General features: G+C 31.6%; 1 protein-coding gene and 1 long non-coding RNA gene across 2 annotated transcripts; both read right to left on the bottom strand.

Moving 5' to 3' along the window:
- Positions 1–26637, bottom strand: LOC143057052 (uncharacterized). The gene is made up of 6 exons (XM_076230281.1): positions 26551–26637; positions 19285–19915; positions 18317–18883; positions 3064–3162; positions 808–1095; positions 1–221 (listed from the first exon to the last, which is right to left on the bottom strand). The coding sequence occupies exons 2-6, from the start codon at positions 19820–19822 to the stop codon at positions 19–21; spliced, it is 1695 nt and encodes a 564-aa protein (XP_076086396.1). The 5' UTR covers positions 19823–19915; positions 26551–26637; the 3' UTR covers positions 1–18.
- LOC143056469 (uncharacterized) lies at positions 7324–15255 on the bottom strand. The gene is made up of 3 exons (XR_012972362.1): positions 14743–15255; positions 8358–8442; positions 7324–7669 (listed from the first exon to the last, which is right to left on the bottom strand). It is a non-coding gene; the product is annotated as an uncharacterized LOC143056469 (long non-coding RNA).
- Positions 26638–26896: the final 259 nt, after the last annotated feature.

Below are 26896 nucleotides of genomic sequence, written 5' to 3'. Positions count from 1 at the left end.
TAAAAATATACTGATAAACTAGTTACCAAGATCAATAGGCAGGAGTATTGCAGTAATATTCTGATTTGTTACGCTTCCGTTTGAATGCTTTAGGATGGCGTCAGCTATTTTTATTAACTGCGCTTCCATTTTACCATCAGTTTCAAGCAACTGGGCTTCTATGCCAAATTCTAGACAAACCTGTCCCCCTATGGATTTTGGTTTATTCCATTGTGTGGTATCTGTAAAGATAAAGATAACATTAATTTGACTTATGCAGTCTATTGTATATTTTTTTTTATTTTAAAACTCAGTTCACTTGCACCAAGTTCTACCGTCATATATTGCAGGTTGCAGAGTGTTTAAATTTACCGATTGTGTCTTTTTCCCCCGATTGTGATATTTTAACTGAATATCGATTCGCATGGCAGGTGATACATGCAAAGAGGAAGACGCTTGACATATCGGTACAAACGGTTCCGTTCCATTGGAGTGCCCTAAGTTTTTGTTTGTAACCTATATTTTTCTCTTCTTAATTGAATGCGATTTGAACATGGGATAACTACTGTTGCTTAAATATTGTATATACATATGACTTTTCAAGATTATTAACTAATGATTTGATTACAAAACTTGAAAAACATTAGTTGATTTTTTCTATTTTTTTTTATGTATTATACTTCAGCATTTAATTCCGGTGGATGTTTCTTGCAAACATACCCAATGTTTAAAATGCATATATGTTCTCGTCCTAATGATTTCTATTATACACAATGTCCATTTCTTTTAAATCATGGCTCAGACATTAATTCAATATAACTAACAAACCTTCTATAGGTAACACAACTATATCGATGGTCTCAGAAGTGACGGTTGTAATGCGTGCCAAAATCTTTTCCAGAAATACAGCCAGGGTAGTTAGTAATTTTTCATCTGTTTCTAACATTTCCACCAGTATAAATACATTCAGAACTAAACTCCCTTTCGTGGCAACAATGAATTCAATACCGCTTAAGCCCTCGTTAATTTCTTCTGTAAGTGAATTTAGTACTCCAATATTGCTGTCGACATCATTCTCCGTCTGAAAGATGATCTGTACACGAACGTTTTGTCTTCCTACACAAATACAAAATAAATCTTATGATGCTGTATAAAGTGTACCATAACTGTGTTGGCAGGTTAATGACTCTGTATATTTGCAAACATTGGAAACAAACAGAATAAACTAGAAATAAAAGCACCTTCGTTGAATATAAGGCAGTACACTATTTTTGAATTGTTTAGATTCACCATTTCCCTATTTCTTTTTAGGTGGGATGAAACACAATATAACTCTCTATATATAAAACATGTAAAACGTAAAATCACAAAAATACTGAACTCCGAGAAAAAATGAAAACGGAAAGTCCCTAATCAGATGGCAAAATCAAAAGCTCAAACACATCAAACGAATGGATTACATATTCCTGACTTAGAACAGGATATTTGTTATGTATATCAAATTGATAAATAATAACTGTTCAATCTTAAGAAATTGCAATGTTTTAATTCATCTTCTTGCACGAAGAGGATAATTACAATGCGTATTACTCGAAACATAAGTAAATTTAACTAGGAAACATGAGTCCTCATTACTTTCCTTGGTTCCTTTATACTGTATAAATATTGATTTTTGTTGGGTTAAAATATCATGTTTTTTTTTCTTAAAAAGTAAGTTGTTGGGGATTCATTTTCGTCGTTTTTAAATTGAGAAACTTCTATGTAAATGTCACTTTATAATTGAAAATACTCAATAAAACTAATCTTAACTTTCACCGTTTAGACAAATCAATAGTGCATGTGACAGTGAGCAGTAATTAAGTTTTGTGAACTTACATTTTTTATGCATTATGATTAACTGTTACACGAAGTCTCTCTTAAAGTGGATTAAAAGTTCTAAAATACGTGAACAATCCTCTCCCGGATTACTTTCATCGGGTCGTGCAACTTCCGATGATGATGCGATAGCAATCACGATTGAAAGTTTAATTGATTCCCAAAAAGCTTCACCTTCTAGACCGGGGTAAAGGAAACGAGGAGAATATGAATCAAAGACAGAATATACGAAATATGTAAGAAGATTTAGATACACTTTGAACAGAAAATTGTATCTCAAATTAAAGAATTGCCTACCAAAGATGATATTAGGAGATACATGTCAACTTGATGACAGAGTAATAATGTTTGTAAAAATTACGTGCTGGTTGTAAATACGAAAAAGGTTGTTGCTGCCGCACGTGGTATAGTTGGAGCTGAAAATCGAGCTCTGCTTGTTGAAACGGAGGACATTTAGATAAAAGTCGAGATTACGCAAAACTACTAATGAAGAGAATGAATCCTGCAAATGAAAGGGGACGAAAACGGCAAAGAAATTTACTGGAAGTTTTGAAATCTTGAAAGCGGAATATCTGAAAAAAAAGTCTTAAAATGGTTCCTACAAGTGGGTGAACTTAAGACGAAAAGGGATCAAATGATTGTAGTATCATTGCGTTAGATGACAAAATGGAAATAACGGGTGTAACTGGAATGTCCCCGACAGGTTCATTACTTCCATATCAGTTAATTAACAAGGTTACAACTGAGACAAGTCATCCTTCATACACATTTCTAAAAAACTAGAATGTAACACATTCTGATTAATCCTGTACAACACGACTTACAATGATACAATATGCGAAATCAATATTGATACCATACTTTGACAAAGTTCGTAAAGAAATTACACGTTTGGACTATGTTGTCTGATATAAATATTACGTATTTTGAAGTCAGATTGGGTAAATCGACAGTATATTTTCGTTGGGGTTTTCTTTTCGTGGATAATTTTTATCCCCGAAGTAAACGAAATTGAATCCCCAACGAAAACATCTGCCTTTACAGTATGTGACTGCTCTTTTTGTTAAACTATGTGTTTAAACATCTGCATCACTACTTGTATAACATGTATAAACAAATTTATTTTATAGGGTATTTATTACACTAGTTTTGATTTTTCTATAAATTGTTTAAATTGCCTAAATATTCATTGTATAAAATGCAAATTACCTTCTAGTTTTTCGTCTTTGAGCAAAGAACGAAGATTCGTCAACCATGTGTCAAAGTCGTCTCCCCAATAAAACTTTATTGGCCTCTTCTCAAATCTAACTGTAGATGGAAAGATATGACACAGTCATAAACCATCGAAATAAAATTGATGTAGATAATAACGATGTAAATGGACAATGAAAAAAACACCATATGGTATCTACTCTATAATTAAAGCCTGTATGTTACATTCTCTATTATTACATTATTAAAGCCTTATGTTATATGCTCTATAATTAAATATTGAATATTATTGGCTCTATAATTAAAGCCTGTATATTGTATGCTCTATAATTAAAAAGTGTATGTTATATGATATATAATTAAAGAATTTATGCTTTATACATGATATATGCTATATAATTAAAGCCTATATGTTATATACTACATAATCAAAGAATGTATGTTATATTGTCTAGAATTAAAGCCGTATGTTATATACTGTATGTCACCGGATATATTTATCCATTTTGTTTCATTATTAAGCATTTTATATTATTTGTGTTTTCAGTGTTATATGTTTCCCATTCATATCATATTAATTTTTCATATTCATGTTACTTGACGATTATCGACGCATAGTTTTGCGCTGCGTATTTTGAAATAAACTATAGCTTTGTACGATATGTTTTGCTTTATATACTGAATATTTAAGTTAGTACAACAGAAAGTTAAAGCGATTCTTTATTATTATTTAAATGATATATATTTATATTCAGATGGCATGAACTCAAAGCGCGGCAATATTAACCATATATATACTAATATAACTTCACTATTCGAGTTAGTCACTGGTCAATATTACACTCAGGAGGACGGAAGACTAAAGTCACCGCTACAGGTACTTATAACTTTATTTTGTTAGCCATGTTTAAAATGTTTCAATTAAAGTAAAGTTGCTTTAGTATTTCAAATATATAAAATTCAGTTTAGCTTCAAAGCCGCATTTTTGTATGTAAATTAATGTCAGAATAGAGCTCCGATGCATGCAAATATTTCAGTCAAATATATTGTTCATATTTATTGGAACACAATTGTAAACTTATTTTACAATTTGTATACTTGCAAATTTATATAATAAAGTATATTAAAATTGGACGACTCAGTTAATGCAGGAATGGCCCACACGTATTGGCATGACTAGGCTTTGTGCTTTATGGTGACTTATTCCTCGCTTAAGTCGACGATATATTGGTGTCCCATTTTTCCTCTGACATGTATAATTAAAGAACGTATGTTAAATGATATATAATAAAACCTGTATGTTTTATGCTCTATAATTAAAGTCTGTATGTTATATGCTCTATAATTAAAGCCTGTATGTTATATGATAGATCATTAAAGAATGTATGTAATATGATAGATCATTAAAGAATGTGTGTCGTATACTTTATAATGAAAGCATGTATGTTATATTCTCTATAATTAAAGCCTGTATGTTGTATACTCTTTTTATGCTCCACCTAAGAATCAGGCAGAGGGTGATACAGTGATAGTTGTCAAATTGACTTTTTTGGGCTTCATATGTTCTATTTTGATAAGAAACTGAAAAAATAAGAATTACACATGTGTTGTACATTTGGTTGCTATGGTTACGATGGCACCACAACAACCCTTTAGTTTCAGTCCTAAAACCTTAAAAATTTCTGTTTTTCATCACAGATTTTTTTATAAACTGCTAATTAATTTCGATAAAACAAATATATTTTATCATAGTTCCTCATTTGTTTTAAAAATTAAAGTTGATAAACAGAAGTTGCAACTATGGCAACTCTTGTTTCCATGGCAACCAATTGTTGCAGTTTTTCATTTTCTTAAAAGGAGTCAAAATTACGTTTTTCAAATTCTATTTTATTCCAAGAGCAGGGTCCTATGGATAACCTGTTTGTTTGCATTTGTTCATTGGACCTTTGTCTATAAAATATCAAAAATAATCGTTTGTAGCCTCCTTTAGATTTTTCAGAAAAAAAAGGTTTTTTTGCATTTTTTTCTAACAATAAGCTGAATTATTTTCATGTGTTTATAGCATAATTCCACCTTATGTAATAATGCTGTATTTTGATTGGATGAGAACCATGGTATTTTTCACCAATTTCTATATATTGAGATTTTCTTTTCTCTACCGGGGTATTTGCCATTAGGGAATTCCATATACCGGGGTATTTGCTAGCAAATACCATGGCAGATGGGAAATACCCTAGCAAATACCATGGCAGATGGGGAATACCATGTTCTAAAAATAACTCAATGACTTATTTCTATTCTAATATGAAAAATTCATGGTCATTCTAAATATATGGTTCCAGATGAAATATAGAAAGCATCATTATTGAATTTGGACAGAATGACGTAAAAATACCGGGAATGACGTCATAAATAAAACTAAACGGAAACGAATTGTCAACCGGTCACATACAACTGGAATCCACTTGTATTACGCTTCACTGAAACTGATAAACAAAGTGTAGTAGTCAGCCGAAAACCAGCTTATTATCATAAAAGGGAGATATATATACAGTCAGTGACTGTACATTAAAAAATAATAAGAAATGATTATACGGTCATTGCAATTTGACTGCGCAAATAACACAGTTGCAGTGTATACAAAAATTCAAGTTGAAATTTCATATGATACCTGATTATAATAAACTTTCTGAGGTGGAACATTCGGTGGAATTAAACAATTATATCATGCTTACAAGGGGTATTTGCCAAAAATACCGGTTTCGAGGTAATCAAATTTCCCTCGCCTAACGGCTCTGGAAATTTGAACCTCTCAACCGGTATTTTTGGCAAATACCCCTTCTAAGCATGATATATTTGTATACAATTCATTTGATTGTGTCTCTTTAGCTTGTATAACACCTAAATATTGAAAAAAGTAAAGAAAACAGTTACTTATTTATCATTATCCTCAAATCAAACTACCAGTTTCCATGGAAACAGAACACACCAATTTTGAGAATTACACATTTTTGATAAATGAATGCTTTATAATGATTATTATTATCATTTACAGTGCTTATATAGCGCTTATCTAAATACACATTTACTCTAAGCGCTTTACAATGCATAAAAAAACAATGAAACAAGTACATATAAACAAATTTAAAAATCAAATAAAAAAAGAAAAAAATATATGAAAATTAAAACTTTATGCATCAAAAATGATTTAAAAAATATAAGCTTATTTTGAAAAAAAAGTATTAAAAGCAAATCAACAGGAGTGCTTCATTTTAAAAAATGATAAAATTTTAATCAAGCCTTCTTTTTTTTTTTTATTTTTCTCCATGTAAAACATTGTAACATCAAATTAATCAAAATAATGAAATAAAGGAAATTTGGTCGTCATTGAGACAAATGCCTACATTTACAAAATCTTCGTTTTAAATCACTTAAACAATATTTATTCAAACTTTTGTACAAAATCATTGTAAGGAGCAAAAAAATTAAATATTGATGCTATACTTAAATCTTTCAAACAACCCTTGGAAGATATTTGTCCCCCCCCTCCTGACAGTTAAGCTCTATATTTCATCAATGAAAGCTTTTCAGATATGTTTGTAGTTCAAGAAATAGCCTTTAAATCATTAAAAAATGAACTTATTCCTTAATTTTTTCTAGAGAATTCAATTTGAAATGTTGACAAGAAAAGGGGGGTATGAACCCTATCAATATAGTAGTAATGGTTCAAAATAAAGCTCAACACCGTTTCAAAAAAGGACAACAAATTGGTTGCTCCATAGGATCAGAATACACATGTCTCTCATCAACTAAACTTTTTTTAAAGATACATGACAATGAGCAATTGCGGTCAAGGTCAGACAGACATGTACACCTTACAATTGTTCACTTCAGTATACTAAAGTAGTTTTATCTTGTTTTGCTCATGATAATTGAAAAACATACCAAAGCACAAAACTTAACATTGACCAATGAATCATGAAAATGAGGTCAAGAGCAGATAAAACTACCTTGTAGGTATATTTTTTATGGTTTGTTTAAACATTAAAATGTTGTCAAGGAAAGGGGACACCTGACAGAAGGAAACTTCTTAGCATAAGGTATCTGCATAAAAGATTTGAAGCCTTCATGTCTTCTCCTCTCTAAACTATAAAGCTTAATACAAATAGTTTACACTGCTGCAGCCAGATATTAATCAGTAAATCTGTAAGTCTCCCATATATAGAGCTCTATTTTCACAGGCAATACAAAAATCAGTTAGCATTATTTTCTTTATAATTCTATAAAATTTTTGTTTTTACAAATAGTCAATCAAGTCTTTTCCTTTAAAGATGCAGACACACACAAGTTAGTTCAGTCCCTTCTTAACAAACCACCTGAAGCATTAGGGTAAAAATTGTATGGCCCAGTCCTTAATGTCAGATCAAAACTTCTTCAGGCTTTAATTCATCCAAAAGGGTAGTATGTCCACTGTCGTAGTGATATCTTATAAAATGCTGCTTTATAATCCTGGTAACGTTGATAACCAATTCCCAGACATTATATTTGACTGTGATAGATCTCTGTCTGTTATGTAACTCAATATGTAGTTCCTCTAGAAAATCTACAAAACAGAAATGAAAATATTATAATACATGCAAATTAATAATGGTACATGTATGATCATGTTTAAAATAATTGTAAGAATAAAAATCATAGAAATCAAATGTCGTATTTACATTGTATAAACGCCTGTTTACTCAACAAGCATGTGACATCAAAACTTGAAACCGTTACATTTAGTTTAATTGCTTTGGGAGAGGAAAAAGTGGAAGTAGACAGTCAGCAGTTATGAATAGATTTGATAAATAGTAAAAAAAAAATCTATATTTATCTGATCCAAGTTTTCAACAAAAAAATTGACTCTTTCAAGTGTTGTTGTAATATATGTATTACCTATTGTGATGTATTTCATTGTTATAACACAAATCATTGTAATCATTGTATGAAATTTAAAACCTGCAAGGGTCCATAATTGGATTAATAAAGTATTCTTTAATATTCTTATTCTTATTACCGGTAGTATTTTAAGTTCTGCTTATTTTTTTAGTTTTCATTTATTGACAATCCGCAGGCGTATAGAAATCAAAAGGATCAGTACTAGTTCATTTGAAAAAAGGCTTTAAAGATAAGAACAAGAGAACAAAAGTGGCACAATCTACCAACAGTTCTCTATTTGTATGTTTGTTTTAACAACTTATTTGTCTAATATAAGAATATCTTTAAACAAATATTTTCTATTGGTTAATTACCATGTATACAATGTATCACTTTCTTCATGGTTTAAATTTCTGCTCTAGTAACTTTAAATGACACTGGATGACTGGTAGAAGGTACCTTAAAAGCAGATTAATAATAAATATTCATATGATTTTTAAATTAAGCTAAACAAAAAAAATAATAAATATAGAATATGGAGTTCAGTATGGCTTTCATTATCACTGAACTAGTATATATATTTGTTTAGGGACTAGTTGAAAGACATCTCTTGATGCGGGAATTTCTCACTGCATTGAAGACCTACTGGTGACCTTCTGTCTGTTCTATTATGTGTCTATGGTCAACACATTCCCCATTTCCATTCTCAATTTTAACCTTCATACCTTTTCTCAAAACATATTTTTGTATATATATTTGCTTATGTTCTTATGTTGTACTGTTTTACCACTGTCCCAGGTTAGGGGAGGGTTTGGATCCCACTAACATATTTAACCCGCCACATTATTTATGGGTGTGCCTGTCACAAGTCAGGAGCCTGTAATTCAGTGGTTGTCGTTTGTTTATGTGTTACATATTTGTTTTTGGTTCATTTTTTTTTATATAAATAAGGCCGTTAGTTTTCTCGTTTGAATTGTTTTACATTGTCTTATCGGGGCCTTTTATAGCGGACTATGCGGTATGGGCTTTGCTCAATGTTGAAGGCCATACGGTGACCTATATTTGTTAATGTTTGTGTCATTTTTGTCTCTTGTGGACAGTTATCTTATTGGCAATCATACCACATCTTCTTTTTTATATTAGGAATAGAAAAAAAAGTGAAATGCAATTCCAAGATTCCTAAAAGTGAGTCTGGCAACAGTAATTATAAAGAGTAATATAGAGTCAGCGATGTCCACTGTGATATATTACAAACAAAAATACAGTAAAAACAGTATGTATAATTTCAGTTACTCACTCTGACATATTAAGAAAAATAGTTTTACAATGCAAAGGCATCATGACAAAGTAATCAAGATATTTAAGATTTCTGAAAGTTTCATGCAATATTAATCCAAGTCCTGGTATTTCATTGTCTTTGTGGAGTTGCATCCATAAATTCCAAATATACAACTACATGTAAATGGCAAAAAAAATATCAAATAAACGAAAACAAGAAAGCACACAAATTACACACTTAATAAAATCAACGGTACCAATTTCGTTGCACCAGATGCGCATTTCGACAATTCATGTCTCTTCAGTGATGCTCGTGGCCAAAATATTTGAAATCCAAAGCATATATAAAAGTTGAAGAGCTATAATCCAAAAGGTCCAAAAAGTATAACCAAATTCGTAAAAGGAATCAGAGCTTTGCATGAGGGAGATACATTCCTTAATTTATAATAATTTCTAATATTTTGTAACAGCAAATTTTAATAACACAAAAAATCCGTATTTTCATGCCAGTACCGAGGTACTGGCTACTGGGCTGGTGATACCCTCGGGGACTAATAGTCCACCAGCAGAGGCATCGACCCAGTGGTAGTAATAAAATCAACGGTACCAATTTCGTTGCACCAGATGCGCATTTCGACAATTCATGTCTCTTCAGTGATGCTCGTGGCCAAAATATTTGAAATCCAAAGCATATATAAAAGTTGAAGAGCTATAATCCAAAAGGTCCAAAAAGTATAACCAAATTCGTAAAAGGAATCAGAGCTTTGCATGAGGGAGATACATTCCTTAATTTATAATAATTTCTAATATTTTGTAACAGCAAATTTTAATAACACAAAAAATCCGTATTTTCATGCCAGTACCGAGGTACTGGCTACTGGGCTGGTGATACCCTCGGGGACTAATAGTCCACCAGCAGAGGCATCGACCCAGTGGTAGTAATAAAATCAACGGTACCAATTTCGTTGCACCAGATGCGCATTTCGACAATTCATGTCTCTTCAGTGATGCTCGTGGCCAAAATATTTGAAATCCAAAGCATATATAAAAGTTGAAGAGCTATAATCCAAAAGGTCCAAAAAGTATAACCAAATTCGTAAAAGGAATCAGAGCTTTGCATGAGGGAGATACATTCCTTAATTTATAATAATTTCTAATATTTTGTAACAGCAAATTTTAATAACACAAAAAATCCGTATTTTCATGCCAGTACCGAGGTACTGGCTACTGGGCTGGTGATACCCTCGGGGACTAATAGTCCACCAGCAGAGGCATCGACCCAGTGGTAGTAATAAAATCAACGGTACCAATTTCGTTGCACCAGATGCGCATTTCGACAATTCATGTCTCTTCAGTGATGCTCGTGGCCAAAATATTTGAAATCCAAAGCATATATAAAAGTTGAAGAGCTATAATCCAAAAGGTCCAAAAAGTATAACCAAATTCGTAAAAGGAATCAGAGCTTTGCATGAGGGAGATACATTCCTTAATTTATAATAATTTCTAATATTTTGTAACAGCAAATTTTAATAACACAAAAAATCCGTATTTTCATGCCAGTACCGAGGTACTGGCTACTGGGCTGGTGATACCCTCGGGGACTAATAGTCCACCAGCAGAGGCATCGACCCAGTGGTAGTAATAAAATCAACGGTACCAATTTCGTTGCACCAGATGCGCATTTCGACAATTCATGTCTCTTCAGTGATGCTCGTGGCCAAAATATTTGAAATCCAAAGCATATATAAAAGTTGAAGAGCTATAATCCAAAAGGTCCAAAAAGTATAACCAAATTCGTAAAAGGAATCAGAGCTTTGCATGAGGGAGATACATTCCTTAATTTATAATAATTTCTAATATTTTGTAACAGCAAATTTTAATAACACAAAAAATCCGTATTTTCATGCCAGTACCGAGGTACTGGCTACTGGGCTGGTGATACCCTCGGGGACTAATAGTCCACCAGCAGAGGCATCGACCCAGTGGTAGTAATAAAATCAACGGTACCAATTTCGTTGCACCAGATGCGCATTTCGACAATTCATGTCTCTTCAGTGATGCTCGTGGCCAAAATATTTGAAATCCAAAGCATATATAAAAGTTGAAGAGCTATAATCCAAAAGGTCCAAAAAGTATAACCAAATTCGTAAAAGGAATCAGAGCTTTGCATGAGGGAGATACATTCCTTAATTTATAATAATTTCTAATATTTTGTAACAGCAAATTTTAATAACACAAAAAATCCGTATTTTCATGCCAGTACCGAGGTACTGGCTACTGGGCTGGTGATACCCTCGGGGACTAATAGTCCACCAGCAGAGGCATCGACCCAGTGGTAGTAATAAAATCAACGGTACCAATTTCGTTGCACCAGATGCGCATTTCGACAATTCATGTCTCTTCAGTGATGCTCGTGGCCAAAATATTTGAAATCCAAAGCATATATAAAAGTTGAAGAGCTATAATCCAAAAGGTCCAAAAAGTATAACCAAATTCGTAAAAGGAATCAGAGCTTTGCATGAGGGAGATACATTCCTTAATTTATAATAATTTCTAATATTTTGTAACAGCAAATTTTAATAACACAAAAAATCCGTATTTTCATGCCAGTACCGAGGTACTGGCTACTGGGCTGGTGATACCCTCGGGGACTAATAGTCCACCAGCAGAGGCATCGACCCAGTGGTAGTAATAAAATCAACGGTACCAATTTCGTTGCACCAGATGCGCATTTCGACAATTCATGTCTCTTCAGTGATGCTCGTGGCCAAAATATTTGAAATCCAAAGCATATATAAAAGTTGAAGAGCTATAATCCAAAAGGTCCAAAAAGTATAACCAAATTCGTAAAAGGAATCAGAGCTTTGCATGAGGGAGATACATTCCTTAATTTATAATAATTTCTAATATTTTGTAACAGCAAATTTTAATAACACAAAAAATCCGTATTTTCATGCCAGTACCGAGGTACTGGCTACTGGGCTGGTGATACCCTCGGGGACTAATAGTCCACCAGCAGAGGCATCGACCCAGTGGTAGTAATAAAATCAACGGTACCAATTTCGTTGCACCAGATGCGCATTTCGACAATTCATGTCTCTTCAGTGATGCTCGTGGCCAAAATATTTGAAATCCAAAGCATATATAAAAGTTGAAGAGCTATAATCCAAAAGGTCCAAAAAGTATAACCAAATTCGTAAAAGGAATCAGAGCTTTGCATGAGGGAGATACATTCCTTAATTTATAATAATTTCTAATATTTTGTAACAGCAAATTTTAATAACACAAAAAATCCGTATTTTCATGCCAGTACCGAGGTACTGGCTACTGGGCTGGTGATACCCTCGGGGACTAATAGTCCACCAGCAGAGGCATCGACCCAGTGGTAGTAATAAAATCAACGGTACCAATTTCGTTGCACCACATGCGCATTTCGACAATTCATGTCTCTTCAGTGATGCTCGTGGCCAAAATATTTGAAATCCAAAGCATATATAAAAGTTGAAGAGCTATAATCCAAAAGGTCCAAAAAGTATAACCAAATTCGTAAAAGGAATCAGAGCTTTGCATGAGGGAGATACATTCCTTAATTTATAATAATTTCTAATATTTTGTAACAGCAAATTTTAATAACACAAAAAATCCGTATTTTCATGCCAGTACCGAGGTACTGGCTACTGGGCTGGTGATACCCTCGGGGACTAATAGTCCACCAGCAGAGGCATCGACCCAGTGGTAGTAATAAAATCAACGGTACCAATTTCGTTGCACCAGATGCGCATTTCGACAATTCATGTCTCTTCAGTGATGCTCGTGGCCAAAATATTTGAAATCCAAAGCATATATAAAAGTTGAAGAGCTATAATCCAAAAGGTCCAAAAAGTATAACCAAATTCGTAAAAGGAATCAGAGCTTTGCATGAGGGAGATACATTCCTTAATTTATAATAATTTCTAATATTTTGTAACAGCAAATTTTAATAACACAAAAAATCCGTATTTTCATGCCAGTACCGAGGTACTGGCTACTGGGCTGGTGATACCCTCGGGGACTAATAGTCCACCAGCAGAGGCATCGACCCAGTGGTAGTAATAAAATCAACGGTACTAATTTCGTTGCACCAGATGCGCATTTCGACAATTCATGTCTCTTCAGTGATGCTCGTGGCCAAAATATTTGAAATCCAAAGCATATATAAAAGTTGAAGAGCTATAATCCAAAAGGTCCAAAAAGTATAACCAAATTCGTAAAAGGAATCAGAGCTTTGCATGAGGGAGATACATTCCTTAATTTATAATAATTTCTAATATTTTGTAACAGCAAATTTTAATAACACAAAAAATCCGTATTTTCATGCCAGTACCGTTATAAATTGACATATAAATCCTTAAAACATGTTAAAAGCAGCCTTAAAAGTCTATAATACATATAATTCAGTGCATGTGGTTATCCTTTGTTCATGTTGTTTATGTACATATGTACATGTACTAACTAAATGTTGTATATATATCATGTAAATACATGTACATGTATCATTACGGCATTTGTTTTTTTATATAAAAAAATGGATATTAATCAGACCGATTAATAGTTTTCTGCTTGGAATACTTTACATTTGTTATCTCTGGGTTATTTAGATCTTACTATACAGTATGGATTAACTAATGGCTGAAGGATGTATAGTGGTAATGACAGTATCATAGAAAGTATGTGACCATCAATTGATCTCCAGCATGTCTACCTATTGCATCATGTACATGTAGCATGGTAATAAAGAATGCTTTCATTGATATCGGTTCCGTTCGCCCTGATAACATGTTCACCCTGGGTTCAGTCGCCCATACATGTAGAGTCTGTTCGCCCTACTAAAAAAATAATATTGAGAGCATTGGAGTTGAATAAAGATATTTTTTATTCTTTAAATTTATGAAAACTGTATCATGGAAATATTTAAAAGCTGATGGCTTGTTTTGGTCAATTATTGATCAATGACGTAACAAATCAAAGGAAAAAAAATAAATTGGTTTCGGCTATACATGTACAAATATTAGGGTAATTTTTAACAAAATTTCAACATATTCTGTTCACATAATAGTCATAATAAATAAAGAAACAAGAAAACATTTTGGAAAACAAAAATCAGGGCGACTGGACACTGGGCAAACAGGTACTAGGGTGAACGTGAATCAGGGCGAACGGCAATTATTCCAAATCATCCTATTTGGATATTTCAAATATATAGGTTTTTTTAATATTAATAAAATTAAAATAAATAATTCAACTAAACAGGCTAACTGTCATGACTGCATGTCTAGCATTTCAGTGGGACCAGAAGCTTGAAAGCTATTGGTCACATACATGTACATGCTAAATTGAGTCATTGCCCCTCCCCCTTTCCAAAAAATAAAAATATCCTATTTTATGAATGTACTTTTATTCCACATTTAATAAAGAAAAAAATAATCATGTTGTTAAACCTACCACTTTCAACTGGGAGAAGTATTTTGTATTCCTTCAGGCTCCTTTGGCTATAAAAAGGCCTCTGACTGTCTGTATTTTGTCTTCATCATCATGTCAAGTTTCCATTTTTAACTTTTAATTACCCTATTGAAACTCTATACCAAGTTTGTAACAGGATGGTGTACAAACTCTGAGTGAAATGTAACATCCATTCTCTGTGGGATAACACTATAAACAAGTCTGCTTTCTTCAGTTGTTATTTCTTGATTGTAGTAATTTGTACGGAGCGATACTTTTCAGTCCAAAAGCTAATCTCAAATGATATTTTACATCTCTGTGACACAAACTTAGCTATAGTTGTGTCTTTAGAGTAACATTAGTAAAGAACACAACTGGAATTTCTTTGATGACAGCTGCATATTGTATGATAAACAACATCGTAAATTTTCCTCCACATGTTGTGAAGCAAAACCGGAAGTGATAAATTGTTTGCAAGACACGATGCACAGAACAAACATCATTAGTAAAAATGATTTATCTATCCAATTTAACGCAATAAACAATGAATCTTTACTAAATTATCAATTTCTCAACGCTGTTAATTGCAGTTTTATAATAAATGCAGAATACATTATGAAATATTTTTATTTACTTGTTTTGAAGTTCAACAAGAGTTGTCTTCCCTTGAAATAGTAAGAAAAAGCGGTTAATTTAAAATGAAAATAACTTTTTACTGATCATAGGCTACAAATATAATTTTTTGATATGTTGTTTGGGAGATTCCATATTTTCTGAAATGCTAAATGGTTTACTACAACTCGCCTGCTCACAGCAGATATATATTATAGCATCCATCATATTTCCAATACTTATATAGTGAGAAAAACATGCCCATCTGAATTTTTATTAGGGTATAAATGACATTAATAGTAGGCATTAACAATTATGGTTGAAAATATGTTAATTTTTACTCAAAGTATGTCACATAACCAAATATCAAGCATATTGGTTACATAGGGTAAATCACCTTTTCTTCATTTTGCATGATTCTTAGGTGGAGTGATACAAATGTACTTAATTAAAGACTGTATGTATATACTCTATAAATAAAGCCTGTATGTTATATTATATATTATTTTAGAATGTATCTTATACATGTATGATATATAATTAAAGAATGTATGTTATATGATATATAATTAAAGAATGTATGTTATATACTCTATAATTGAAGAATGTATATTTATATCTAAATTAAATATTCTCTATATTTAAAGCCTGTATGTTATATAATCTATAATTAAAGTATGTATGTTAGATTTCCTATAATTTAAGCCTGTATGTTATATGATATATAATAATATAATAAATTTAAATATATCTATAGTTATAGAATAATTTAAGCCTACATGTTATATACCAATTATAGAATGTATGTTATATGATATGTAATTATAGAATAAAATTGTGAAAGGAAATGAGGAATGTGTCAAAGCGACAACAACCCGACAATAGAGCAGACAACAGCCGAAGGCCACCAAAGTAGCAATGTATGTTATATTCTCAAAAATTAAAGCATGTATGTTATATTCTGTCTTATTAAAGAATGTATGATATATAGAGAATAATACATGGCAAAATCCGTATCATATGTCGTATCATCCCGAGACATCAATATCAGCCCAAGGGCCTTTAGGCCCGAGGGATGATATTGGTCGAGGGTGATACGGCATGTGATACGGATTTTGCCATGTATTATACGCTTTATCATATATTTCAACAGAAGAGTATTATATTATATGAACTGTTTTCTGATCCCGATAGATTAGCACTGGGTTACCTTCAGTTCTGCTTTTGTCTTGGTTCAAAGCCTTAAAATAACTGCTTATACAAAGCACCTGGGTTACCTTACCATTTGCCTGCTGCTGTTTTAAAAATATTTTGTTTATTATTGTATTTATTTGAGTGTTTTGTATTTTTTATAGTTGCATTTAGTGTGCCAAAAAAATGCAAACTTGATGTTCGTGACGTCACATACAATAAGAAAACTTGACGTTCGTGACGTTACATACCAAGCAATGACGTCATTAAAAAAAATGACCTATTTTGAGGAAATTTTTTCTTAAGCAAAAAAAAAAAAACAAAAAACTTTATGTAAAAAAAAAAAAAAAAAAAGGTATGCGATACGGGTTTTACCATGCGATACGGGTTTAGCTATGCGATACGGGGTATGCGATACAGGGTAGGTGATACAGACTGGAAAAACAACCTTTATTAGATATACAAAATAGCTGTATTTTGTACTAAATATATGATAAATTCTCTAAATTCACGACTGTATGTTATATGCTCTAAATTAAATGACTGTATGTTATATGCTCTAAATTAAAAGACTCTAGTTCTATACTATAAATTAAAATACTGTTATATGCTCTGTAATCAAAGACTGTATGTTATATTCTCTATAATGAAAGCCAGATGTTATATGCTCTATAATTGAAGACTTATATTATATTCTCTATAATTAAAGAATGTTTGGTATATGGTATATAATTAAAGAATGTATGGTATATGATTTATAATTAAAGAATGTATGGTATATGATATATAATTAAAGAATGTATGGTATATGATTTATAATTAAAGAATGTATGGTATATGATATATAATTAAAGAATGTATGTTATATGCTCTATAATTAAAGCCTGTATATTATATGGTCTATAATCAAACAACTCAACACTGTAATAATATCATTGACTATTGTTTTTATTGGCATAAATATTGATTTTGTTAAATCAAAAGCAAACTAAATATTACTAGTATGTAATACACATATACATATTCATGGATCTACAATCTGTCGATACCCGTAGATTGGCATTGTACAAGGTCATGTTTTTATATGACTGTTTATGACGTATTTTACTAAATCCATTGGATGTTGGATGTGTACGGATTGATAGTTTAGTCTTAGATGCATGATTTTTTTATTAGTTGTTAGTTGCTTTGAACTAGCTTTCAGATATATATACTGCGAGTACTCTCAGATCTGTTCCTGGTGTCTTTTTGTTTTCAAGATGTACAAGTACCCGACCACGTCCACTTGTATTTTTGTCCATCTGATGAGTTAAGCCTTTTTCAACTGATTTTTATAGTTCGTTCTTATGTTGTACTGTTGTACCACTGTCCCAGGTTAGAGTGAGGGTTCCTGCTAACATGTTTAACCCTGCCACAGTATTTATGTATGTGCCTTATCCAATCAGGAGCCTGTAATTCAGTGGTTGTCGTTTGTTTATGTGTGACATATTTGTGTTTCGTTCATTTTTTTACATAAATAAGGCCGTTAGTTTTTTCGTTTGAATTGTTTTACATTGTCATATCGGGGTCTTTTATAGCTGACTATGCGGTATGGTCTTTGCTCATTGTTGAAGGCCGTACGATCACATTTAGTTGTAAATGACTGTGTCATTTTGTTCTCTTGTGGATAGTTGTCTCATTGGCAATCATACCACATCTTCTTTTGTATATCTATAATTGAAGCCTGTACAGTATATTCTTAAATTTAACACAGTAATATTAGGTGCAGACTTACATTTAATATTTTCAATCTCCATCATTGCATTTTCATATTTTGCCTGCATTGCTGTATCCATCCCACATGTTCTGTAATCAACTATCTCATGTTCATAATTTGTCGGTTGAGAGAAATATAGATCCATTCTATGACCAATGCTTCGAAACTCGTTGAAATATTCGTTATACTCATTTTTTTCAATTTTGGTGTCGCTTCGATGAGCAAGATTATTTCTGTAGCATCGAATACGTTCAACATCATCTCCTAAATTTATATCGACTTTGTCTGGAAGAGTGCCCCAGCCTTTTGTGGGTTGTGGTATTAATTTCAACCGTCTTAATATATGATAAATTGATGTAACATCTAACGAATCGTATGCATTTGAATACTGTAGCTCTTCAATGATTCTTTGTTGTTCGGGATAGAATGTTGTTAGAACAGGGACACACTTTTGATGCAGAAATTTGGCGACAGGCTCACATTTTCGTATAACATCTCGTAGAATTTTGGGGAAAATGTCGATGATAGGGATCGATAGCCTAGAATACCTTTCTCTCTTATCACTCTCAGTATCCGATAGAGATTCTGCCATTACAAAATTAAACATATTAAAAATTGTCAATTTTACATAATTTTTGAATAAAATGAAACATACCACATTTGTACAAATAAATCATACGTTTAATAATTAAGTTTGTGTGACATTCTTTTTTTTTTTTTGTAATGTTTTTCTTTAAATATTTCAATGAATTCATGGGCATACTGACCACAGCACTAGCTACATCACGTACTATGTATAATCAAATAAATAAGATACCAATGGTTGTTGCGCACCTTATGTAACTCGAATATGACCTGCATTTGATTACTTAGAGACGAAATATATTTAATGATACAGTCTATAACCTTAATATTGTTGGCGTTATAGTTTTAATAAACTTAATTAGTTACAGTAAAACTTTAACTTTGATAATACCGAAACTTACCCTGAATTGCTTTTACACTTGTCAGATCCTGAAGGATGGAACTGGAGTCTGTTTCAGATCTACACAAGCTGGAATACAAATTCCGCAAATCGTCTTGATCCAAATAAGAATCAATTCTTGTGACTATACATTTAATTTCTTCCAACATCTTTTCGGAATATTGCACAGTTACATCTTCAGTGTTAATCTTAATTATTGAATGTGTTGCATTGATAAGCCTTTGTATATCATCAGCGATTTCTACTTTTGTATCATGGAGAACATTTCCCCATTTGCACTTCGGTTCGTCTAACATATTGAATTCAAATCTTAGTATTTTGTAGCTAATTTCAATCGTGAAATCATCTATTTTTGGAAGCTTTTCCATTAAAACCACTTCATTTTCGGTAAAAACCAAGCGAAAATCTTTCTTCGAAAATCGCTTTTGTAATCCCTTTGGTGTTACGTAATCTTTTAAAATCATTTGCATAATTTTTGGAAACAATCTCAGTACCATGCATCCTAACGTTGCATGTCGTTCTTTAAATATTCCTGCCATTTTGCTTTTTTATCTTGTCCGGTCAACACTTCATTTTTTACATACAAAACCTCTGCTGTAACACATGAATTGTGTCTTCTCATATGGGTCCATCTACAAACAAAATATAATCGATGCATTTTGTTTATTAATCATTAACACGCTACATAAACTAATTGTCCTAGATTACCTTTTGCTTTGTCACAAAAAAAGGAAAGTGGCATTAATTATGAAGGTTTGGTACACGAAAGTTACTCCTTTTCGGGAAGTTATGAAATCGATACAATCAAGGCCATTTTATTAGTATATAAAAAGCGTATACACACTTTACGTTACTTTTGGGGCGATTACATTCACAATACAAACCAATACAAATAGAGTATTTGTGTTTCACCGTTAATATTACAAAAGACAACATAATACATGAAAATATTAATTACTGGATTTTTTTGTAGATAGAAGTCAAAAACTACCGAGCCATTTACATTAAAATTGAAGGTATTAAAGATTAAAATATCCCAAGGTGTTTATTTACCACCACACTGTAATAGAGTGTTATTCGTTTTTCATATACGGATCTTACAATTTTGAAATTTCTACAATAAAATAAATATATTACTGACTATATGATATATTAATACTACATATTAATTAGTTCAATGTTTAACTGGTAAGTCTGTATTTTGCTGGGAATAAGCATGTCTGTACCAAAATTTCTGTTCATTTGGTGGATGGTACCGAAATGGGTTGTACAAGGTGCTTTTAGAATAAAACGTTGAAAAAGAAACTTAGACAGATGTAGCATTGTCAGTGTTGATCTTAATTATTGAATTTGTAGTATGAATAAGCCTTGTATATCATCGGCGATTTCAACGTTTGTGTAATGGGGAACATTTCTCCATTTGCATTTAGGTTCATGCAGCATATTGAATTCAAATCGAAGTATTTTGTATTGTGAAATCACCTATGATTGGAAGCTTTTCCATTCAAACGACTTCATTTTTTTGTAACAACCAAGCGGAAATCGTTCTTCGAAAATCGCGTTTGTAACCCCTATGTAGTTATGTAATCTTTTAAAATCATTAGCATAACTTTAGGAAACATGTAATCTTTTAAAATCATTTGCATAACTTTAGGAAACAATTTCAGGACTATGGATCATAACTTTGCATGTCGTTCTTTGAATATGTCGGACATTTTGCTAAATTATCTTTGTTTGGCCACCACTTTCTTACATACAAATCATCGAAGATTTCTGCAAATAAAATACAAAAAGTGACAGACTTAGATCATCAATTAACAGATATGATAACGATGTTGATACCCTGTTTGGAATGATAGATTCATAATAATCAGCATGCAATATATTTTTCAAAAATATGTGTTTTTCACCTCTTTCTTGTCATTTTGATGTCGATCCACTCATATAAATATTTCAATAGGAAATTAAAAAAAAAATTAACAAATATGCTGATGAAAGGATCAAAAGAAATATAAAAAAGATCACATCTGTTCCTAGTCTCTTTTTGTTTTCAGGATGTACAAGTACCTGGCCACGTCCACTTGTATTTTGTCCATCTGATGAGTTAAGCCTTTTTCAAATGACTTTTATAGTTCGTTCTTATGTTGTACTGTTATACCACTGTCCCAGGTTCGGGGAGGGTTGGGATCCCGCTAACAATGTTTAACCCCGCCACATTATTTATGTATGTGCCTGTCCCAAGTCAGGAGCCTGTAATTCAGTGGTTGTCGTTTGTTTATGTGTTACATATTTGTTTTTCGTTCATTTTTTTTTTACATAAGACATGTAAGCGGTATACCAAATTTTAAAAGAAACAAAAAAAAAAGAAACAAAAATGGTCAGATAATGAAATTTTTCGTTTGAATTGTTTTACATTGTCTTATCTGGACCTATTATAGTTGACTATGCGGTATGGGCTTTGCTCATTGTTGAAGGCCGTACGGTGACCTATAGTTGTTAATGTCTGTGTCATTTTGGTCTTTTTTGGATATTTGTCTCATTGGCAACCATACCACATCTTCTTTTTTTTATTGAAGAGATTGTCTAATTGGCAATCATACCACATCTTTTTTTTATTATATTGGCCTTAACACATTGCTTAGTGAAAATGTCTTAGTTTGTTTTGGTAATATCTCTCTCGATAACGATAACGATTTTTCCCGTTTTTTCAGCTTATATACGGTACTGTAAATATTAAAAGTTTTTCATGAACTGTTTTTTATGTTCTGTTTTCATTTCGTGTTTTACGGGTTTTTGAACTCATATAGGTGTAGTCGATAAATATAAGGGATGGCAACGACTACTCAAATACTCGGGTATTCACTCGGAAGGCCGATACTCCAGTTGAGTTTTAGTACTCGGATACTCAATTGTCTGTTATACGTCTTGAAATATTTCTCTTCATATTTCCACTCACTTTAGTTTCGTTGAACTATCCCATTCGTAATACTAAATATTTTTAAACTGAGGATACTATTTGTTATAGTAGTACCAGCAACGTCCTTTCCTTCCGAGGGAATGTTTTCATGAGAACTACTTGTAACAAAAAATAAAAGGTCAACCTAATCTTTCGTCTTAAATTTTTGACCAGATCATATTTCTAAACAAAAACAAAATCAAAGTGACCTCCCTTGAACCCTACGCAACTGATTAGAGACAATTTTAACGGTGTTTGTACACGGATCATCAATTTTACGGATTCATAATTAACTCATCACAAGTCGTAAACACTTACCTTTATTTGTTAATCAAGACTTATATGTAAACGTGAGTCGTATGATACGTACATTTGAATTAATTTAACTACTCTGTATTTGAAACTTAACTATAATTGTTTCATTTACAATTGAAAGATAGGCGGAAGTACGAGCGAGAAATTTAAACTCAAAATAGAAATCAAAGTGACATCGTCATGGTTAAAAAAAGATATCAGACAAATGATAGTACAAAATAACAAAACACAAAAAAGTAAGACTGAGCATTACGAAAAAGCACAAGTAATTTGAAGTCCCATATCGTTGTTGACAAATTAATGGACACGTCGTATTATAAAAAACGAACTTCTCAGGAACAGATGATATTTATATTGTCGGACTTTATATGCAAATATTTTTTATTTTATTGAAATGTTGTTCATGAACACGCACACAAACAATAATTGCTATTATAATAGTTTTTTTTTATGTAGAAACGGCGGTCGGTAATTCACTGTTTATTGGACACAAAAAACAGAGGATAAAGCTATATTTGTAGTACGTTTGTCTTTCGTTAATAAATTATGAAAGGTAAAAAGAAAAACACTTCTTCCCACCCGAAATCTAAACTTTTCAATAGACGTTTAAGATTCATCCGAGTATTCTCGAGTACTCGAGTAGTATGACCGAGTATCCGAGTTCTCAATTTCAGATCTTTTGACATCACTAATAAATATGTATCTGGAATTGAACCGCCGGTTACCATGGCTACTGTATCTATATAAATAGAGTGCAAACATTAATCCATCATTCTGCCTCTGATAAAGGATCTGTTTTGGACCGAAACCTGTCAGGATATGAAACATCGCCAGTCGCAGTTCATTATTACATATCTACTATGTTCTTTGCTCTTCAACTTCGTAGTTTATAATAATAATATTTGTATTCGAGCGTCACTGTAGACGAAACACACGTCTGGTGCAAATAACAAATTCCAAGCCTGGTATGAAACATCACCAAGCGCTGTTAATTATGTTAGCGGCAATAAGTGAAATTAGGCATTAAGCTTAAATCCTAAGCAATAAGCTAACGCCTAGGCATTAAGTTATTACCTGAAATTTTCAGCCATTAAGTTTATTTGATCTTTGATGATAATTATTCATCCTTTTGCTGAACATAATGTAAGGCAATAAGTTAACTCAGGAATTTATGCATATTTGTTAATTTATTCTTGATATAAATTCGTTTCCTAATTATCTTTCTAATATTACATGTATGAATGTACATTCATTTGACATATTTTCAAATTTAGTATACTAAGTTTATTTAAAAGTAATTTAAGCAGTTAAAAAACAGAATTAACTCAATAAAGATTCATGTTTCTGTGGCATTACAAAATATTAAAAACATTTAAAAAAGTGATTGTGTGTAATAAAAAAGGGGAAAGATTCTATAAAATAATTATAATATTTATTTGAAAATTTGTACACTTTACTAGTCGAGCTGGTTTGAACTGGTCAAAGGTAGACAAAATTAAGATATAATTTTTTGCTCACACCATTTTCCAATTTTTTTGTATTAGATCAGTAAATTTTTTGTTAACAGATCCACAACATGCGATATCGAAATGATTTTAACACAAATTTCCATCAATTTTTCATAAATTTAAACTATTAGTTGATGCGTTTTAATATAATTAAGGATGTTCGCTACTCTGTTAAAAAATAACAAGCTTTTTAAAAGACTATTATGAATTGATGATATACAAGTAAAGAAACTAAAAAACCAGAAAAAAATGGAGGGTCCATGTGCTTGTTTTCGAGATATAAGCCGTTGAAAATTTGGCGGGAAATAATTCTCTCTAGATTTTTCTTTCACTTAACATTGGCACCATTTTTGTTTAAAAAACTATGAAAAAATAACAAGGATATCATAAGATTTTGAAATATGCCTTTTTAAATAATACGTAATAAAATATGAAAAGAAAAGTAGGGGTTAGTGGGCAAAATATTTTAATGTTAATACATGGATAAAACCAGAGGATTCCGAAAATCTGGTAAAAATTCAAAAAGTAGAGGAGCAAACATCCTTAACATATTTTATTAGTGATTTTATTTTCGGTCTCTTAGGGAGAATTATCTCATTGGCAATCATACTACATCTTCTTTTTTTTATATTTAGGATGAAACTGGGCCATGTAGCTTTGCATTGGTAAACTTCGATTTTTTTTCTTTTGCTCATACATGTATTCAAATGTATGTTAATTGCAGTAATAAAATAAAACAGTTGAAGTACTCGGTATTTATATGAAAGATGCACGAGATTTGACTTTGAACTTTAAAGTATGAAACCGTGACAATTTAAATTCAGCTCCCTCAAACCATATAATGATTTTACCGATTATATATTTAATTTGAACTATTTACAATTAGTTTGTTCAATTCTAATAAGAAACGTAGTTATTTTTTTTAACTTATGTTTGTTTCAAAGAGTTTAAATGTACAATTAAAATATCAAAATTACTTAATTACCTGTAATTCAAAACTAATAGTTATTCTCTAATAATTAATCGTTTTTCTTAATTAAAGTTGTTGGTTAAATTTGATACAACATTTCATTTTTTTTTCATTTGTTATTTTCTTTTACGCTAAAACGTAGGACAGCGGTTAAAAAACTCTAGTTAAGACCATCCTCAAATACCATGTAACTTCGATGTGCATGCTGAGACATGTCGTAAGTTGGTCCTAATTTTATTATAATTTCTGTCCTAAGAATATCTTATGGGAACGATCTTAATAGGACAGTTTCGATAAATATGCACCAGTTCTCATAATGTCATTATGTAACAAATATATTTTTATTTAAATGAATAAATATCCTTTATTTACTTGCATTTATATTTTAGGCATTAAGCTAAATGCCTGCATATATTTTTCAGGATTTAAGACTAATGCTTAACATCATTTAGGCAATAGACTTACTGCCTAGGCGTTAGCTTTTTGCCTAGGATTTAAGCTCAACGCCTAATTTCACTTATTGCCACTAACATATACACCATTTATATGGCTTATACTAACGAAAGCTGTATTTGTAGTTTATGTATTTAAAGAACTCTTCTGTCAGCGCTACTTTCCTACATTGCCTATACGAAGTTGAAAAGAGTTGAGGATAACAAATTCATTTAAGTTTTTTTTTAAATGAATTGGTGTCTATTCATTTCTACAGACTTCATTGCGATATACTATACCAACATATTAAAGATTATCGGACTTTTTATATCATCTACGCCACCGTACAACGATACTGGCTTAATTTCGGCACTTTGTCATTATCTCTTCTTGGAGCTCGATGCACTGACGTTTTGTATAATTACAAGAACATAAAAATTATAATTCTAATAACTTTTTATGACGAAAAGCGGAGACATATATTTGATTTTTTGAAAAACGAAGGCTTTTCTACATCAGGAATAGATAACCTTAGGTGTATTTGGCAAAACCTTTAGGACATTCTGGTCCTTAATGCTCTTCAACCTCGTTCTATATTTGGCCTTTTTATCATTTTTTGATTTGAGAGTCACTGATGAGTCTTTTGTAGACGAACGCGCGCCTGGTGTAAATATACAATTTCAGTCCATGTATCTATGATGAGTTTGTTTATAATGAATTCTTAATGTTTTAAAGGATTAATATCTTCTTCATAACTTCAAAAACAAATTAAAGGTTTAAGAAGGTATACAAGCATGATACAAAAAAGACCCCTTTACATTATAGGTTACGGTTTATCATTAGCAACCAACTGTGCATCTTCTCATAATGATTTTTCAAAGTCACCAAAAGTTTTATAGTTTATTTTTATTTCATGAATTTAAACCAAATTTAAGAGTTTTAGAAAGAAATGTCCATCGTTAAAATAGTAACTTTACATGATAATTATAGTTGAATAATACGAAACAAATCTTCTGTATTATTTCTACTCAAAGAGCCTTTGACACACACGTAGCATATTTAATATTTATCATTAAATAAACTTACTGACTGAGGTATTCTTCCGTTTTGGGGTGGTTCATATCGATTTTATAGTGAATCTTAATTTAAACACAATAAACTACAACGCTTTTCTTTTTTTGTCGCCATTTTAAAGTTTCAAGGTCAAACGTTATATATAAACAACACATCACATGATCATGATCAATTAAAATATTAGAATATTGATTGTGACACAGTGATGATTACAGTACACATATTTTGACTGTTTTACCTATTATGTCTGTTTTGTTCACGCATCGTTGTAAATATAATTGATTTTGATGCGACTGTCAAACAAGTGAGAGTTGTGGCGCTATAAAATCAGGTCCAATCTACCATTTTCTACATTTGA

This window comes from Mytilus galloprovincialis, chromosome 13 (assembly GCF_965363235.1).
Source record: "Mytilus galloprovincialis chromosome 13, xbMytGall1.hap1.1, whole genome shotgun sequence".
Classification (NCBI taxonomy): domain Eukaryota; kingdom Metazoa; phylum Mollusca; class Bivalvia; order Mytilida; family Mytilidae; genus Mytilus; species Mytilus galloprovincialis.
This window is presented reverse-complemented; position numbering and strand designations above follow the sequence as displayed.